The sequence below is a fragment of the Schistocerca piceifrons genome, chromosome X, assembly GCF_021461385.2.
Source record: "Schistocerca piceifrons isolate TAMUIC-IGC-003096 chromosome X, iqSchPice1.1, whole genome shotgun sequence".
Lineage (NCBI taxonomy): Eukaryota > Metazoa > Arthropoda > Insecta > Orthoptera > Acrididae > Schistocerca > Schistocerca piceifrons.
In genome coordinates, this window is record NC_060149.1 from 380,185,951 (window position 1) to 380,205,898 (window position 19,948).

Here is a 19,948-nt window from a genome sequence, read left to right on the forward strand (position 1 = left end):
TCTCCATTATAAAATTTTATAAAAAGTTATTTATAAGATGTGTGCCAGATAGACAATATTCCAATGAGAGGTATACTGCATTGTAACTGTTCGCCTTAATTATGCATATTGCGACTAGCATGAAGTTCATTGCAGTTATTGCACCATCTACACATTGAGTCTGTACTTGATGTCCATTTGATAGTTATTGTTTTATTAATAATGGCCAAGTATGAAAATGTCATCATTTTCACGATTTAAATAATGAAAACTGCAGCAATTATTTATTTTTTTATGCTTATTCTCGAATAAGTTCTCAAAATGCACCATGTTAAGCATAAAAAAAGTAAATGGTGCAGTTATCATTATGTAAATCATGACTGACTCTATTGCAGGCTTTCCTGAATCATCTAATATGATGAATGAAATTAAATTTTCATTTTCCTTGAGAGCTAATTTTTAGAGATGGAGTCTGATTTTCTTCTTACTTTGGGAATGTATGTCTCTCATTGCACAATTAATAACATAGCATACCTGTGAACTTGACTATGAGCATCTTTCACATTCAAACAGCTTTGCATCAGCCCAGTCTCTTTATAACATGTAGCATATTACATTACCGTATGATGACTTTATTGTTTGTGTGTAGTCTCATGAGAATGTTAATCACTGGTGAACCTGTTACATATTATGTTAAATTTCAATAGGTTTGTGAATATTTTAATTATCATCTCCAGGTTTGTTGGTGAAATGGGTCGAGAACGTGCAACTGCACTGTTGGCGCAAGAAGTGGATGGAACATATTTGTTGCGTATCAGGCCACAGCTGTCATCAAGGACAAATGACACTGTATATGCATTGAGTCTGAAGTAAGTGAATTGCCATCTGGTAACAGACATGGTTTTGTTTCAGAAGAAGGATTTAACTGACGTTCATATATTTGTTGTCAGAGGTATCACAAGAGTCTCTGTGTAGTCCCTTTCCATGCCTGTAATACTTCCGTCCGAGCTTCCAATTTGTGTGAATTGCTAATCATTTCTGCATCTTACTGACAAACAAAGAAGCTTCAGTGCGAAGTAATTAATAGGAAAGACATTATTTTCACTCTTTAAAATGTGCCAGCCACTCTCAACGATGACAAGGAGGTTATATGTGGGTACTAATGTCTCAGACATCAATATCTATGTCTGTTGTGTCACCTCTAAAACAGTGCTCTCTTCCTTTCCAAAACCAGGATGAGGGTACATGAAAAGGGAATAGGTGATAGGACATAGTAGGCAGAAACTGTTGGGTGGAGGGTAAAGGGACAGTAGGTTACCAAAGGTAGAAACAGGAATAATTTTGTGAGCAGAGAATGTGTTGTAAGGATAACTCCCATCTGCCCGGTTCAGAAAAGCTGGTGGTGGAGGGGAGGATGCAGATGGCCCAGGTTGTGAAGCACCCATTGAAATCAAACATGTTACGTTCAGCTGAATGTTATGCCCCATAGTTGTCTACTCTACTGTTGGCCACAATTTGGCAGTGGCTGTTTTTTTGGAATTCTGGGAATTCTTCATTGTTTTAATTTTTAGTTAATTTTCTGTATTTTTGACTGGTAAGAATTGATGTTCTAAAACAAATTTCACTGCAGTTGTAGCGGTTCTGCCTGCTTTATTTATTTCTTCGTTTGTTGTCCTCGGTGTCTACGTACTGTGTCACTACACTGTCTGAAAAGTGTTTTTAATTTGGACACTGACTACTGTAAATACTATAGCCGACAGGTACACATTTGCGTTTCATTGTAGTTTACTTTCACTTTGCACAACCCCCCCAATAATACACAGTTGTATATGTATGGTCAGTGCACTATTGTTTAAACTTTTCATAAGCCTCATTAATAGTTTTCAGGCAAACCTCCACGTACTGCTACAGTAGTTTTCTGTTGAACATCTATGAGCAGTAAAAACATAACCACGTAGTTCACAGTCCTTCAAATAAATTGAGCAGTCAGTATCATTGCTTTAACACAAGGCCTGTTGGTGTAACACATATTTCACTGTTAACTTGATACATTGTTGTCGTTCTAAGCAACACAGGTTCCTCTTCTGAAACTCGGCCGTGGACTGTCTCGTGACCAAAAAGCGGGCCCTGATATATCATCACAATAATTGGTGCTGAGACTACACATTGTTTGAAATTAAATTTACAGAGATTACAATTAAATCTTACTTCAATCAATTAGCTGAATACATTGAAAATTGCATCTTTTTAAGAATTTCTTCTACTGCAAGAGTTAGGCCGAATTATTTGTTTAAATCAAGATAATTTTTGTTTCATGCACATGCATCACCACTATACCCTCTGTGTTCTTAATAGATTCAAAAAATGCCTGTGAAATACCATTCAAATCACTACCACTGCCCAGTAAATACTTAACATGTATCCCTTGTACACTTGTTGTTATTACAGGTTGACACACTACCAACCAGGTGTCCACAGGATGAACGGCCACCACCAAACTGTGGCCAAGAACAAACATGGCCACCCTGTGGCTCAGCATGCAGGGGAACATAACATGCATGATTTCAATGGGTGCTTTACAACCTGGGCCATCCGGATCCTCTCCTCCACCATCAGCTTTTCTGAACTGCGTAGATGCAGTTATCCTTACAACAATTTGTCCACTCCTAAAATCATCCCGGCCTTAACCTACGGTTACCTACCGTTCCGCACCCTCCACCCAACAGTTTCCAACCCCTCTGTCCCATAACCTCCTCCCTTTTCACTTCCCCTCACCCACCTTCCCCATTCTGCACACGGACAGCACGCTCACTGTTACAGGAAGCACCATGTGCGTGTGTGAGTAGCAATCATTCCTCACCAGATAATGCTGCTATCACATGGACAGGATTATATTGATAATAGGTTGATGGTCATAATGTTCTGGCTGACCTGTGTGTTGAAGGGACTTAGCCACAAGTCACATAGGCTACGGCCACGCTTGTGGCATACAGATCACAGTGGGAAACATTTTACTAGACTGTTTTCGTTTTTGGCCCGATGGGCAGCAGCTCATTTGCCGATTGATTTGCCATCTATTTTAGTTACTTGTCAGATGAATATGACACAACTCTTAAAATTTTATGACTTGTTCCCTAAAATTTTTGGGTGCCATTTTTAATGTGTTTCTAAGATGACTGGCTCATCCATGTTTTTGGTAAGTGATCAGCCAGCCACATAGTGCTGTGAATGTCTTTTAGTCTTCCTCTAGTCTTCATTGTGTTGAAATTGTCAGTTTCCATACATTTCCCCATTTGTGGCATTGCTTTCCACCATGTAATCTAGTGTGATTGAGTCATGGGGGAGATTCGGAGGGAGGGAGTATGATTTTATCTCAATTTGCTTTTTATTTCTTTTATTGCATTTTCTGCACATTAACCACATTGTTTTTAATCACTCTTCATATGGGTGCTGATAGATAACTCAATGTTGAGTGCTTCTAACGCACCTACGCCCCCCCCTCCCCCCCCCTCCACCCCCTCCACTCCTCCCCCCTCCACCCCCCCCCCCCCCACACACACACACTTATTTTGCACCGGCCAATTATACATCCCTGTTGTTCTGTTGGGTTTGCCTGTGGGGAGTGGGTGCCAAATAACATATGGAGCATAGAATCGGATCCATCCCTCCAGGGGCATCTCACTGCTTCTCTGCCACAATAAGTGATTTTTGAGAGGGTTCATAGGTAATGGTAGGAGGTGCCAGAAATGGAGTGCCATTGGCTCTCATCACTGGTCATTGTCAAGTCCCCTTAGATCATTGTAAGCAGGTCAGAGAGTATACTGAAGGTGAAAGGTGGACTGAGGGACGAACTTGCTACAGCTGGTGTTGCTTTGATTTGCCCAAAGCAGCTGCAGGGAGGGGGTTGGGGAATGAACTGCCTTGGAGCCATTGCTGGTTTTGATCCCAGATAATCTTTTAACAACCGGCTATGATTTCAAACATCTGTCTCACATTATTGTCAATGACAGCATCTTGTGTACATGCCACATTCCATTCAAAAATATGTGCCAGTGCAAGGGCACTGGGCTCACTGGATTGGGTGCAGCATATCAAAGTACGAGACCTATGCCTGTGTAACATTTTGACCAGGCTGCCCCTGTTGGCAGGATGGATTGACATAGGCAAGAAAACTGGTGAGTACTTTGTTGGACATAGTTATCACCTTGATTTTGCACATTTGTGTTTAGAATCTTTTGACCAGCCTCTTCGTGTCTTGAGTTTGACACTGTGTGTAACAAAGTGGCAGTTAGATGCTCAGTACAGTTGCATTTATAGACTGACTGAAACGCACATGCCCTGAACTGTGGCAAAAATAGTACACGAGGTGTGGTTGGCTGGCGGCATTGTTGTAGTAGCCTTCCCTGCAACATACAGGAAGGTAGAGAGGACATCAACAATGAGCAAACACATTGTTCCTTGGAACAGTTCAGTGAACTCTTTGCCAAGGGTGTTCAGGGCAGGGCTAGGTGTTACAACACTGTACTGGAGCTGGTTGCTTGTGAGTCCAGGCATAATAGTTCTGGAATGTATGCTCAATGGCAGCAGCGATGCTGTGCCAAAAAAAATGACTCCTACATGTATTCCAATATGAAATTTGCAGTAGCTTAAGCATACGGGGGTGGAGTGTAGACTGGATCACAAAAAGCATTCAGACACATTGATAGCTAAGCATAGGAGAATATGTGTTATGTTGAAGCAACACCACAATTGAAATAATGTTCAGAATGCCAAGTTCTGGAAGAGGCTCTGGCCAGCTTTGTGCAGCTGACAAAACCTTACAAAGGAGCAGATCATGGTTGCCTTCTACTGGTACTTAGTGTGGATTTGCATCTAATGTGAAACACGCCACTTCCTGCCTGTCAAATTCTTCATCCAATCCACATGGGAGGTGGGAAAAATCGTTTGTATTGGTATGTTGCTCCCATTATTGCAGCTGCTGTGCTATCCTGTCTGGGAACTTGGAATGTGGATCAATCAGTGATATCAGGGTCTTATGATATGTGATTAAGTGAAATGTCATTTCGTACAGAAAAATGTGAAACTTTTTAATGCCATAATGAATCCACAATACTTCTTCCTCGATTTGTGAATAATTTTGTTGGCCTGCGGTCAATGTTTCTGAGGCAAATTCAGTTGGCTGCTGCATACTGTTAGCATACATTTCAGATTGTATACCAGTCAGGTTCCTTTCAGAGCATGCTGATACAAGAGCTCCATAATAAGCAATCATATACAACCACTCACTCTTTGAAAGGTTTGTACCTGTTGACTGGAAAGTTGCACAAGTCACGCCAATATCTGAGAAAGGAAATAGGAGTAATTTACTGAATTACAAATCCATATCACTAATGTCAGTTTGCAGTAGGATTTTATAACATATACTGTGTCCAAACAGCATTAATTATTGCAAACAAAATAATTCATTGACAAATAGTCCGCATGGATTCAGAAAATGTCATACCACTACCTATTTATTCTCATGAAGTAATGAGTGCTATTAACAGGGGATGTCAAATTGATTCCATAATTTCAGATTTTCATTCCTCACAAGACTCTTCTAATCAAATTGTGTGCCTATCGAGTATCGCATCAGTTGTGTAACTGGATTCATGATTTAGTGGCAGAAAGGCCACAGTTTGTAGTAATTGAAAGAAAGTCATTGAGTAAAACAGAAGTAATGTCTGCTGTTCCCCATGGAAGTGTTAAGAGGCCCTCTGCCATTCCTGATCTGCATAAAGAATGTAGGAGACAATCTAAGCAGCCCTCTTAGATTGTTTCATTTTGTAAAGTCATCAGATGATCAAAACCAATTGCAAAATGGTGTAGACACAGTATCTGTGTGGTGCAAAAAGTGATAATTGACTCCGAATGATGAAAAGTGTGAACATGAATACTAAAAGGAATCAACTAAATTTTGATTACACGGTAAATCACACAAATCTAAAGGCTGTAAATTCACCTACATCCTTAGGGGCAACAATTAAGAATAATTTAAATTGGAACGAACACATAGGTAATACTGTGGGTAAAGCAAACCAAAGACTGTGATTTATTTGCAGAACATTTGGAAACAACAGTTCTACTTAAGAGACTGCTTATAACACGCTTGTGTGCCCTCTTCTAGAGTATTGCTGTGCGGTGTGGGATCCATATCAGGCAGGACTGACAGAGGACATCTAAAAAGTTCAAAGAAGGGCAACTTATTTTGTATTATCATGAAACAGGGGAGAGAGTGCCATGGATATGATACATGAATTGGGATGGCAGTCATTAAAACAAAGACTGTGTTTCTTGCTGCAGAATCTTCTCCTGAAATTTCAATCACCAACTTTCTACTCCAATTGCAAAAATATTCCGTTGGCACCCACGTACATAGGGAGAAGTGATCATCATAGTAAAATAAGAGAAATCGGAGCTCGCACAGAATGATTTAAGTGCTTGTTTTTCCTGCACACCATTTGAGAGTGGAACAGTAGAGAAATAGCTTGAAGGTGGCTCGATGTACCCTATTCCTGGCACTTAATTGTGAATTGCAGAGTAATCGTGTAGATTTAGATGTACGTACATGATAGAACAGCACAGATACCAAAATTGAAAGCATCTGCTGCCAAAATAAGGTGTTTGTCCATAGTAAATGTAGCTAAACAGGGATCTGCTCAAAGACACTTTAATTTCAAGAATGCTTCATGGGACATTTGTGACCAGATGTGGCTGACCCATTTTTATGCAGCTGGTTGGGGAAGTGCAAAATTTGGGCAGCTTGCAGTATGAGCATGGCATAATAGTTTACTTAACAGAGAAATAACTGCAACTATTTCAGGTTCCACTGAACAGGCAGCTTGTTTATGGCTTGTTTGTGATACTGTATCGATGTTAGCCCTTTTTGCTTCATGTATGACCAGAGTATTTAGTGCTCAGTTCAAAAAACTGGCAGTTGTTGCACTGACAATGCAATGTGCAGGCTTTTTGATGCTCAAATAACATCTCAAACTTTTGAAAGTGTTGTTCCCTGTAGACCCTGTCACAGTTATCTCATCCAAAAAGTTTGCAAAATTTTGGAATCCCTGAATTAATTGTTCTAGATATCTATAGAAAATTGCAGGAATGCTTGTATCCCCAATGGCAGTCTGTCATATCTAAACATGCCAAAATATATATTAATTACTAGAATCAGATTCCTGCAGCAGGATCAAATGGTTGTTGACGTCACCACTCTGCACTGTGCAGCGGTGTAGAACCAGTGAGCTGGTATGTCTCCAGATTTATCAAGGACATGGGAGTCCAGCTGAAAATAAACCACTGTGACAGTGATGAGCAGACTTAACTGAGGATTGCAGCAGTGGTCCACACAGCGACAGTGGTACTAGCCAAATAGGGTACAGTGATGCAGCAGCTCACGCAGTTTATTTCTGGACGTGGCAAACACTTGCAAAGTGCTGAGGCTTGCCACAGTCTGGTGCAGCAGTGTGGGTATGATTAATTCAGGCTGGCTCCTCTGGTGGTCATGGGTGATGATGTGGAAATACTTGTGTCAGCTGTCACTCACTTTGGGATGAAATGATGGTGAACTAAGATTTTTTTCTGTTTGTTTGCATCTACCAATAATGAAGAAGGTGACTCACTAACTACCTTATTAACTGTAGTACAGTGCACCACTGGACTACTGGACAGATGTGCGAGCTGTGATTCTGTTATTTTACGGTGTTGATCATTTCTTTCTACTAGAAGGATATTCTATACCAACACTATCAGCAACAAAGCTTTTATTGAAGTAGTAACGTCATGAGATTTATTGGCTTTAAGTACTTCACTCAGTGTTGGATCAGATGACTCTGAAACCTTCCGTTGATATATCTGTCCATAGCTAGATAAACAATATTGTTACAGATTAAAGAATCAGGATAAGATGCATGATACACTTTTGCACAAATAGTCACACATATGTGCTAAAGCCAGTAAGCCTGCAGCCCAAGCTGTATATATTTGCTAACTTTGCTTAACGAATTTATTTAATTCCAGCCTATCTGCTACGATGTGGGTTTGGCGACATTAGTAATCCGTCAACAAACCACAAATTGTGAAGAAGCTCAAACTACCAGGATCAGAGACTGGCCATAGTTTCTGAACCATTTTGTACCATTTCCTACTACAAGATAGTAAAAGTGAGCTCTGACTGTTAGGGTCAGATGTCGGACTTACCTTGCAGTAGAGAACAAGGCAATGCTGGTAAATCTCCCAATTCTCACTTGCTTGAATACTGCTCAACAATGTGGGATCTGTACCAGATAGGGTTGATAGAAGAGATAGAGAAGATCCAACGGAGAGCAGTGCGCTTACAAGATCATTTAGTAATCGCGAAAGCGTTATGGAGATGATAGATAAACTCCAGTGGAAGACTCTGCAGGAGAGACGCTCAGCAGCTGAGTACGGGCTTTTGTTAAAGTTTCGAGAGCATACCTTCACCGAAGAGTCAAGCAGTATATTGCTCCCTCCTACGTATATCTCGCGAAGAGACCATGAGGATAAAATCAGAGAGATTAGAGCCCACACAGAAGCATACCGACAATCCTTATTTCCACGAACAATACGAGACTGGAATAGAAGGGAGAACCGATAGAGGTACTCAGGGTACCCTCCGCCACACACCGTCAGGTGGCTTGCAGAGTATGGATGTAGATGTAGATGTAGATGTAGATGTTTCATTGAAGCAAGTGAATGCCTTGGTGATGCAGCTGTTGCCACTGCTAGCTGCTCGCAATGCTGGTATCTGCTGTCATTGTTCTTGTTGTTGTTGTTGTTGTTGTAACAGATGGACAAGCTTCTGTTGCAGTTATGCTTGCAGAAGCAACAGTAGCAGCTGCTACTGCTGGTATTATTGTAGCTAAAACTAGTGTTGCTACAACTTCAAAAACACAGGACCCATGATTACACGATGATTAGCATTCTTATCACTACTTTACTATGCTACCCAGCGTTCAGTATTACTCAGCACACAATTTTGCAGTTATTGGTGGAACAGGTGACAGTTTCGAGTGGTTGGTAATGACAAAATTGACATAGTGAATGGCTGACTAGCACCAAAGTCCAAAACACAGCAAGGCCATTGTAAGCATACAAGATCAGTCCAGAGTGAAAACTGAAAGAGAAGAAACCATAAAACAGGCAATAGTTGAACACTGTATCAAATGGTTTATAGGAAGGCTTTAAGTAATAACAAGCATTTTGCCGTATGTGACCGCAGACACATATTTAAGCACACAGCTCCTCCATAGGTCATGCCCATTGTACCCTTAGCTTACACCACCTGCGGATGTGCAGAGAACTGTGGCTGGTTGCCAGCTGCAGTATCTCGGACTCCAAATTGCTACTGCGTAAGTGAGGCACCTGAATCTCTGTCGGATACAAGACCAAAGCCGTTGATCGGGATCCCAGCACCTCTCCCTCACCCCTTATTCAGCAGGCCAGGCACAAGTCTTGCCACTTTCAACCCTATGTGGCAGTTAAATGATGGAGTGTATCTTGTTCTGACAGTGATTCAGATTCCTGTCCAAGCTGCAGTATTGATATTGAGTCTGAGGTACTGCAGCTAGCAACCAGCTACAGTTCCTCACTGAACTCAGCCGAAATATGAGCTCATTGTACCCGGTCCTATGGAACCGTGCAGAACTGTTGCTAGCCGTACCATCTCACACTTCATAACAATACTGCAGATTGATGAGGAATCTTAATTACTGTGAGACACAAGAGTGAGGAAGGCAAGTGTCAAATTTAAGTTTTTGTAAAAAATCCTAAGGAAATGTATTTTGTGCACAAAAGATATCACTTACAAAGCCATCATTCAACAAATTTTTGAGTATTGTTTGATGATCTGGATTTCATACAAAATTCGATTAACGAAAAACGGAGAGAAAATTTAAAGAACATACAGAAACTTGAAACAGGTCAACCATGATGTCCTACAGAAGAGCTGTTTAGAGAGATTCCATTGCAGAATATAAGTAGTGAGCTGCACATAGATGATTCCACAGATTCATTTACTTGGTATGAGAGGTCACAGAAATAGTTAACAAATATATGTTGGAGGTTCTACAAGAAAGGAATTGTAAATCATACAGAGCTTTACTGACATAGTTGTGAGAGCTCATTTTAAAGAAACATCACTTTCCCCTACATATGTCTTGCATAATGACCATAACAGTTGAATTACAGAAATTCTAGCTTATACAGAGGGTTGTTTATAGTCTTCTTTCCTGCATATCATCCACAAATGCACTCATATGCATGTTATTGCTTACTTGATGGTTTAATTTTTCTTTTCATAACTACTACGACATTTCCCTTATTGTTGATAGTGTTTAATTTACATAAGGTAGCTATTCGGCCTTTTCAGCCCTCCTGTCTTGACACTAACATGTGGTTGTTATACGATGCAAAATTGTACACCTACAGCTGAAATCTTGCTCTGTAAAGAATTTAAGGAGTATGTTTCATTCTGATGATATGAGTGTTATACCTCTGGATCGAACCCCTTCTCAAGCTATGCTCTAATAGGTATAATAGCAATGAAGAGGACAATTGAAATAATACCTGAGAAAGGAAATAGGAGTAATTTACTGAATTACAGATCCATATCACTAATCTCAGTTTGCAATAGGATTTTGGAACATATACTGTGTTCAAACATTATGAATTACTACAAAGAAAATAGTCGGCGTGGATTCAGAAAATGTCATTCTTGTGAAACACAACTAGCTATTTATTCTCATGAAGGAGGCATGGAGTTGTGTATTGTCGGTAGAGAAGCAGTAACAGCTAATGGGTTGCTCAGGAGAGCTCAGTGACTTCAAATGTGTCACCTGAGGAACAAATTCATGTCAACCCTTCTAAAGCTCCCCAAGTCAACTGTTGGTGACATGATTGTGAAGTGGAAACACAAAGGAACAACCACAGTTAAACCAAAACCAGGGAGACCTCATGTACCAACAGACTGGGACTGTTGAGCATTGCGGAGGTTGATTGTTAATAATTGCCTGAAATGAGCAGAAGGAATCACTCATGAGTTTCATAGTCGTACCAGCAGTCCAGGAAGCACAGTGACTGTTTGTAAAGAGTTAAAAATAATAGGCTATAATGGTTGAGCAGCTTCTTATAAGCAACACATTTCTGTAATCAGTGCTAAGCGACAGTTGATATGGTGTAAAGAGGAACACCACTGGACAGTGAATGACTGGAGATGAATGATTTGGAGTGATGGATCATGCTATACAGTGTGGCAATCGGATGGAAGGGTTTGGGTGTTTGGTGAATGTATGGAGAACGTTACCTGTCATCATGTGCCATTCTAACGGTGAAAGAGGTGGTGGTGTTATGGTATTGGGTGCTTTTCATGGTTGAGATGCTGTCCCCTTATTGCACTTAAGAAAACACTAAATGCTTAAGGATATGAACACATTTTACAGCATTGTGTACTGTGTACAGGAAAGGAACAGTTCAGAGACAATGATTGTCCGTATCAGCATAACAATGTGCCCTGTCATAAAGCAGTGAGGCAGTGGTGAAATGGACTGACCTCTCCAGCATCTCTACCTGAACCCAATGGAACACTTTTGTGATTAGTTAGAATGCCGACTTTGCTCTAAAACTCGTCATCCAACATCACTACCTCTTCTTTTGACTCTTGTGAATGAATGGGCTACTATTCCTCCACAGATATTCAGACACTTCACTGAAGGTGTCCTCAGCAGAGTTTAAGCCATCGTAAAAGTGAGGGGTGGACAGCTGGACACACCCATATTAATGTCCACTTATAGATGTCTGGGTAATTTTGGACAGATAGAGTAGCCTAACCTCTCATCCCATGGTTTGGTACTCTTGATGTGCTGCAGATAAAAAATCTCACTTAATAACATACAGAAACTTGAAACAGGTCAACCATGATGCCCTACAAAAGAGTTGTTTAGAGATCCCTCTGCAGAATATATGTAGTGAGCTGCACATAGATGATTCAAGCAAAATCCAACATGTGAACATCATGAAATACACAGGAAATTGCAGAAAAAGAAAGCACAATGTGTGAAATGTGGGAATCTGGCATGCCACTGGGGATGTGTTACGCAGTGGGATGGTCATTGCACCCCCCACATTTCACCCCTTCTTTTGACACCTTTACAGTGGAGATCAGAACAGCGAGGCCCAGCATTGAAATCACATGTTTTTGTTTTTTTTTTTTTTTTTTTTTTTTTAGGTAGCTGGGGAAAACAACACATGCACCACACCTCAGAATAGCCTCAAAAGGGCCACTTATGGTGACATGAAGAGTGTCACTGAAACCATCCCTTTCTGTGAGGCATTGATTCTCAAGGGTCAAAAGTAAGGGTCAAAAGATAAGGTAGTGATATGAGGTGGGAATCAAAAAGACAGTCTGCAGTGCAGTGAGCAACAGGATGGTGTTCTTGACTACCTTTGACACTGCTGACACCACACAAATGATTCAAATCTTCTCTAAGGACATTAGAGGCCTGTAACCCCCATTAAATCTGATCACACCCATTTGGAGTGCAATACAATCGAAATTTTACTCGGATGCACAGGGTAAACCACTAGGAACACCTGTTCAAAACCATTCATTGAAATTTGAATGCAATACGAAGCAGCAAAGGATGTTTATGCTTTTTCAACACTCCAATTTCACACCCTCCGGTAGGGGGAGGGGTACGCGACTTTGAGACATGCGTGAATAAAATGGTAAAGGGTACCTCTGAGACCACCCAGTTCAGCAACACTATCGGTGAAACTTCCTGGCAGATTAAAACTGTGTGCCCGACCAAGACTCGAACTCGGGACCTTTGCCTTTCGCGGGCAAGTGCTCTACCATCTGAGCTACCGAAGCACAACTCATGCCCGGTACTCACAGCTTTACTTCTGCCAGTACCGGGCGTGAGTCGTGCTTCGGTAGCTCAGATGGTAGAGCACTTGCCCGCGAAAGGCAAAGGTCCCGAGTTCGAGTCTCGGTCGGGCACACAGTTTTAATCTGCCAGGAAGTTTCATATCAGCGCACGCTCCGCTGCAGAGTGAAAATGTCATTCTGAACACTATCGGTGCCACCTGCTTACCTATTTTGAACACCTTAAAAATGTACGTGTGCAAAGACAAATCGTGACGAGAGTCCTAGGTTCCTCCTGGAGGGCTATGCTGCTGCTCATGCACCTCTTAGTAGGCATGTAGGCATGCAAAATTAGGGGTGGTGCGGGGGGTGCAAGGTGTTGCCTGTTTGCAAACACCTAAGTGCCTCGGGCCTCATCACAAGTTGTCTGTGTACAGATATGTTTCTAAAGTGCACAACAAAGGCAAGTGGGTGGCACTGAATGTGTTGCTGAACTAGGGGTTCTTAGAGGGACCCTTCACTGTTTTATTCGTACTTGTGATAATGTTGCATCTCTCTGGGCTCATGCCACAGGAGGGCACGAAACAGGTGAACCGCAAAAGTGTAAGCACCCTTAGCTGCTTTGGAGCACATTCAAATTTTCTCGAATTGTTTCAAACAGTCCCTAGTTTTTCCACCATGTACACCAGAGCAAGAACTGCAATTGCACTGCACTCCAGACGGTGCAATCATGTTCAGTGGCATTGCTGGCCCACGATGTCCCTAGAGAAGGGCTGAATCATTCATTTATGGCATATTAGCAGTGTCAAAAGTTGTCAAGAACGTCATCCTGCTGTCTATCACACTGTGAACTGTCGTTTTTGACAACAGAATGTGTGGGAATCAACCCCCAAGAAAAGAGGTGCTTTCATTTATGCCCTTTATGTCATCCCCTGAGACATTTTCGTGTTAATTGTGAGTGGTGGTGTGTCAGAAATGTTTTCCTTGGCAACACACAAGAAAACTATATGATTTCAACACTAGGCATCACAGTTCTGCCTCCATTGCAGAGGAGTCGAAGGAAGGGGTGAAATGAGAGTAACAGGAGATGTAATTAGCTTTCCCTTGTGTGACATGTCCATGGTGGCATTGGGCAGAATTGTGGTGAAATTTGTACCAGTCTGACATCATTGACCTACTTTACACCTCACATGAACTTCTGAACTCTGGCCTTTGCTGTCAGAAGTGTCACAAAGTCTGAGGGTGGTGATGTGGGATACCACGCTTTTGCTTTGCTACAGAGGATAGTTGTAGGCACACTTGAGCTGAATTTCAAACTTATCTATCACAATGGGAGACAGTTACATGGTTTCACAAAAGTGATCCTTTAATTGTGTTGTGCAGTGTAGTTCCAGGTAGCACAAATAAATCCTGAATGACTTGAGCTAGCCATGAATTTTTTAATATTATTCATGTTCATTGGTTTCTTAGTCACTGGTTCCCTCAATACATCTCTTTTCAAATTAAGTACCTGTCAGGACTGCAACTGCAGAACAATATCTGTTATGTCCAGCATGTGAATGTACTTAGGCATAACACAAAAATCGTTATCCTACTACTTTTCAGTTTCAGCCAGATGACACTGGAACGAACTTTCCATTAACCTTCATTTTAATCCTAACCACTCTGCATTCAAGAGGAGGTTAAAGCTTCACTTGTTGTCAGCGGCATAGCTTCCCTTCTGAAATATACCAGCAGTTTTCCTTCTCTGCAACAGCAAACTTTTTTTCCATACTGTCAACACTATCCATGATTTTCTCATCCCTTTCTGTTTGTTGTTGTTGTTGTTGTTGTTTTTCCCCTGTGTCAACTGCCAACCTTACCCTATTATTTCTCACTCTTCTGCAGACCAGTAAACTACTACTCCAGATTTGAGCCCTTATGTACTACTTCTGTACATTTATTTTAGATGTCATTAGTCACATTCAGCAAGAACACAATTAGGAGATTACTTAACACAATGTTAATTAGACTGATATGATTAGTATATCTATTATTATTATTATTATTATTATTATTATTATATATTGCCATGTACTGTGCATATTGTAATGTAACCGATAAAGCATGTCTGGTTAGATGTAAGAGAGGGCCTGAATACCCCATTATTGCCATCTGAAATAAATAAATACATAAATAATAAAATATAATTATATTGTCATGATTTTAGAGTATCACATTGTGAGGACTTTGTAAACTGATGACTTAAAATTAAGGTTTTTTTGTTGCTAGTATATCAGGTTTAATATTTACTAATTTAAAAATTCCAGTGTTGCATAAATTCACTGGAAAAACTGTATACATATTACATTTTGTTTATTTTACCTTCTTTTGCTGTTACAGAACAGATGATAAAGTGAAACACATGAAGGTATATGAGAAAATTACAGAGAATGGAAAACAGTATTATCTATCAGAGTCAAGGTTTTTTAAGAGCATTGTTGAACTAATAACATGCTATGAGACTTCCAGCCTTGTGGAAAATTTTTCAGGGTGAGAATACACATAAATGCAAAATTTCTTAGGTTATTTTGTTTTCTCTGTTTATGATATTCACTATCTTATAATGTTTGACAAATATAGAATTCTAGTTTGTATTTTACATTTATTTATTTATTTACTGTTGGCATATATCTTGAGACCTTTCTCTGAAATTATTACCATATGAGATGCTACATATTAAAGATGCTTCAACAAGGTAATTCATATTGAAGGAATAGTTAGTGACCAGAATTGGAAATAAATCATTAAAGTATATTTTAGCAGCAAGGATGCAAATTATGAAGTACTGTTATTATAAAAAGGATAAGGTATATCGCAGGATCAAACAGAAATTTTGATGGTTTAGTCTTTTGTATATATAGGTCCACTGCCACTGTAAATTTCTTGATTGAAGCCATTGCCCTATTTAGGGCATTGGTTTATTTTGAATTAAACACTTTATTTAGGCTATTGGTTTATTTTGAAATAAACACTTCATTTCATGATTTAGTTATTAGCTAGCTTTGACCCCCACCCTTCCCCTGCATTATCAAACTACGTGGTGGTAAAAACAATATCAAAACTATAGCAGCTTCAAGAAGAAACAATAAGTAAAGGTTGTTACGTGTGTAGCATGATATATTCCCCACATAAATATGGGAGAAGCGTGATGGGCATCCATAATAAAGAGTTTCACACAATTGGTATATACATCAATATTTAACATCGAACAATGGAAAATCCAGGATGGAATGTAACAATATTATGAAAAGGATAGTTGCTACTCACCATAGCATAGCTGCTGAGCTGCGGACAGGCACAACAAAAAGACACTTGGAAAGCGAGCTTTCAGCCAATAAGGCCTTCATCGAAAATAGACAACATACGTGCATACGTTCACGCAAACACAACTCTCACACACATGAGCACAGTCTTTGGCACCTGAAGCTACACTACTGGCCATTAAAATGGCTACACCATGAAGATGACGTGCTACAGACGCGAAATTTAACCGACAGGAAGAAGATGCTCTGATATGGAAATGATTAGCTTTTCAGAGCATTCACACAAGGTTGGCGCCGGTGGCGACACCTACAAGGTGCTGACATGAGAAAAGTTTCCAACCGATTTCTCATACACAAACAGCAGTTGACTGGCATTGCCTGGTGAAACGTTGTTGTGATGCCTCGTGTAAGGAGGAGAAATGCGTACCATCATGTTTCCGACTTTGATAAAGGTCGGATTGTAGCCTATCGCTATTGCAGTTTATTGTATCGAGACATTGCTGCTCGCGTTGGTCAAGATCCAATGACTATTAGCAAAATATGGAATCAGTGGGTTCAGGAGGGTAATACGGAACGCCGTGCTGGATGCCAACGGCCTTGTATCACTAGCAGTCAAGATGACAGGCATCTTATCCGCATGGCTGTAACGGATCGTGCAGCCACGTCTCGATCCCTGAGTCAACAGATGGGGACGTCTGCAAGACAGCAACCATCTGCACAAACAGTTTGATGATGTTTGCAGCAGCATGGACTATCAGCTCGGAGACTGTGGCTGTGATTACCCTTGACGCTGCATCACAGACAGGAGTGCCTGCAATGGTGTACTCAACGACAAACCTGGGTGCACGAACGGCAAAACGTCTTTTTTTTTTTTCCGGATGAATCCAGGTTTTGTTTACAGCATCATGATGGTCATCACCATACTGGCGTATCACCCGGTGTGATGGTATGGGGTGCCATTGGTTACACGTCGCGGTCACCTCTTGTTCGCATTGACGGCACTATGAACAGTGGACATTACATTTCAGATGTGTCACGACCCGTGGCTCTACCCTTCATTCGATCCCTGTGAAACCCTACATTTCAGCAGGATAATGTACGACCGCATGTTGCAGGTCCTGTACGGGCCTTTCTGGATACAGAAAATGTTCGACTGCTGTCCTGGCCATCACATTCTCCAGATTTCTCACCAATTGAAAATGTCTGGTCAATGGTGGCCGAGCAACTGGCCTGTCACAATACACCAGTCACTACTCTTGATGAACTGTGGTATCGTGTTGAAGCTACATGGGCAGCTGTTCTTGTACACGCAATCCAAGCTCTGTTTGACTTAATGCCCAGGCATATCAAGGCTGTTATTAGGGCCAGAGGTGGTTGTTCTGGGTGCTGATTTCTCAGGATCGATGCACTGAAATTGCGTGAAAATGTAATCACATGTCAGTTGTAGTATAATGTATTTGTCCAATGAATACCCGTTTTGCCGGCCACGGTGGTCTAGCGGTTCTGGCGCTGCAGTCCGGAACTGCGGGACTGCTACGGTCGCAGGTTTGAATCCTGCCTCGGGCATGGGTGTGTGTGATGTCCTTAGGTTAGTTAGGTTTAAGTAGTTCTAAGTTCTAGGGGATTTATGACCTAAGATGTTGAGTCCCATAGTGCTCAGAGCCATTTGAACCATTTGAATACCCGTTTATCATCTGCATTTCTTCTTGGTGTAGCAAATTTAATGCCCAGTAGTGTAAAAATTTACAATACAAATTTACACTAAAAATTTAATGATATAAATTTCATGTGATGTTAGTCAAATGACATAACGGCTGACTCTTTCAGATGTGAAGTCTATATGTAAAATGGAAAAAACACAACCATTACATGAGTCTCATCACTATGTCAGCGTACAACATGTTAAAATACATTAGAGTAATTATTAAAGTGAAAACACACATGGTGTGTTCAGTGTCTTAAAATCAAATGGGATACATGTCAACAAACTTAGCAGCACAACTGTATTATTAAAGATATTTAGAAATAACTTATACAAAAAATACATGTTTGGGCAGAGACATTACTACATAAGTATGCTTAATCTAAAAGTTTTACAGAGAGTCTCATAAGTGAAAACAGTTATATCAAAACCACGTGAAGCTTTAAAATTGCAAGATGTAAGGGGCATAAAACTTTGTTATTCATGTGGGAAATAAGTAGCCAACCAAATTACAGTAATGATTATGATACAGTAAAATACTAGAGCATGGCTCGTTCACAAAGCTATTATGTATGTGGAATGGAGGACTGTTTCTTCCTAATCGTCTGCTGGCTCTCCGAGCGTGTAACATTTTCATACCTGGAGGGCCAGTTTCTTATGTCAATGCACTGTTATCTTGCAAATTAAGATCTCTTAAAGCTGCCTATTAATTGGCTGATTATTGACACCTTCCTGCCATAAATAGTATGGGCATCATCTATTATTGTCTTTTATAAGTTTTTTAGATGTGCATAGACCATTTTAATGTCCATTGTACTATTTAATATGTACATTTTTGTTTCCACATTCAGCCATCCTTTGGAAGTTCAGTTGTAACAAAACAGAAGGATAGCCACTGAGGGCTGTGCATGGATTAGCTAAAGTTTCTTATGAATGGGCATTCCTCCACCCACAAAAAAAAGCTTAAAATCACTTACTAGATTCATAGAATTTTACAAAGAACTTCCTAATTTTTAAATGAAGTAACTTGGAAGCATTGAATGATGGACAGTTGCAACAAGTGGTCCCTTCTTTGGTTCTGTTAGTTCAATGTGTTCCAAGGAGGTCCGCCTGATGAGCTGCAGCTGAATTTCAAGTAACATCATCCAGTACATACTGAATCCTGGAAAACACCCTAGACACATATCTGTAGAATACCCAGTGTCACTAACCCACACCTGTGCATGCTGTTCAATAAACAAAAGAGTTTGTGCACCATATGTCACAGTGATGTAAGGGGTTCCATGTGCTTCACAGGTGAGGCTCATTTTCATTTGAATGGTTTTGTTTAAAAAAAAGACACATGTAGTTTTGGAGCACTGAGAACCCACTTTTGTGACAGATGCTGCATTCAATGCTGTTCAATGTGTTCCAAGGAGGTCCGCCTGATGAGCTGCAGCTGAATTTCAAGTAACATCATCCAGTACATGCTGAATCCTGGAAAACACCCTAGACACATATGTGTAGAATACCCAATGTCACTAACCCACACCTGTGCATGCTGTTCAATAAACAAAATGAGTTTGTGCACCATATGTCACAGTGATGTAAGGGGTTCCATGTGCTTCACAGGTGAGTCTCGTTTTCATTTGAATGGTTTTGTTTGAAAAAAGACACTTGCAGTTTTGGAGCACTGAGAACCCACTTTTGTGACAGATGCTCTCCATGCTGGTCTGTCTTGTGCAGCCCTCTTCATCTCTGCATAACTTCTGCAACCTACATATATTTGAACCTGCTTACTGCATTCAAGCCATGGTCTCCCTCAACATTTTTTACTCCACCCACGTCCGTCTATTACCAATTGACTGCTCCTTGATGCTTCCAGTTGTGTCCTTATTATTCAATCTAACCATCTAATCTTCAACGTTTTAGCATTGCATTTCAAATGCTTCTATACTCTTCTTGTCCAAACTACTTATCATCCATGTTTCAATTCCATATGAGGCTTCTCTCGAGACAGTTACCTGCAGAAAAGACTTTCTAACACTTAAATTGGTA

General features: G+C 40.6%; 1 protein-coding gene across 1 annotated transcript in view; it reads left to right on the forward strand.

Moving 5' to 3' along the window:
* LOC124721472 (protein vav) overlaps positions 1-19,948 on the forward strand; it is a 176,759-nt gene that overhangs the window by 133,589 nt on the left and 23,222 nt on the right. Inside the window, exons 14-15 of the mRNA XM_047246467.1 lie at positions 717-848; positions 15,287-15,436. Of these exons, the coding sequence (XP_047102423.1) occupies positions 717-848; positions 15,287-15,436 (282 nt within the window). The remainder of the gene's footprint in view (positions 1-716; positions 849-15,286; positions 15,437-19,948) is intronic.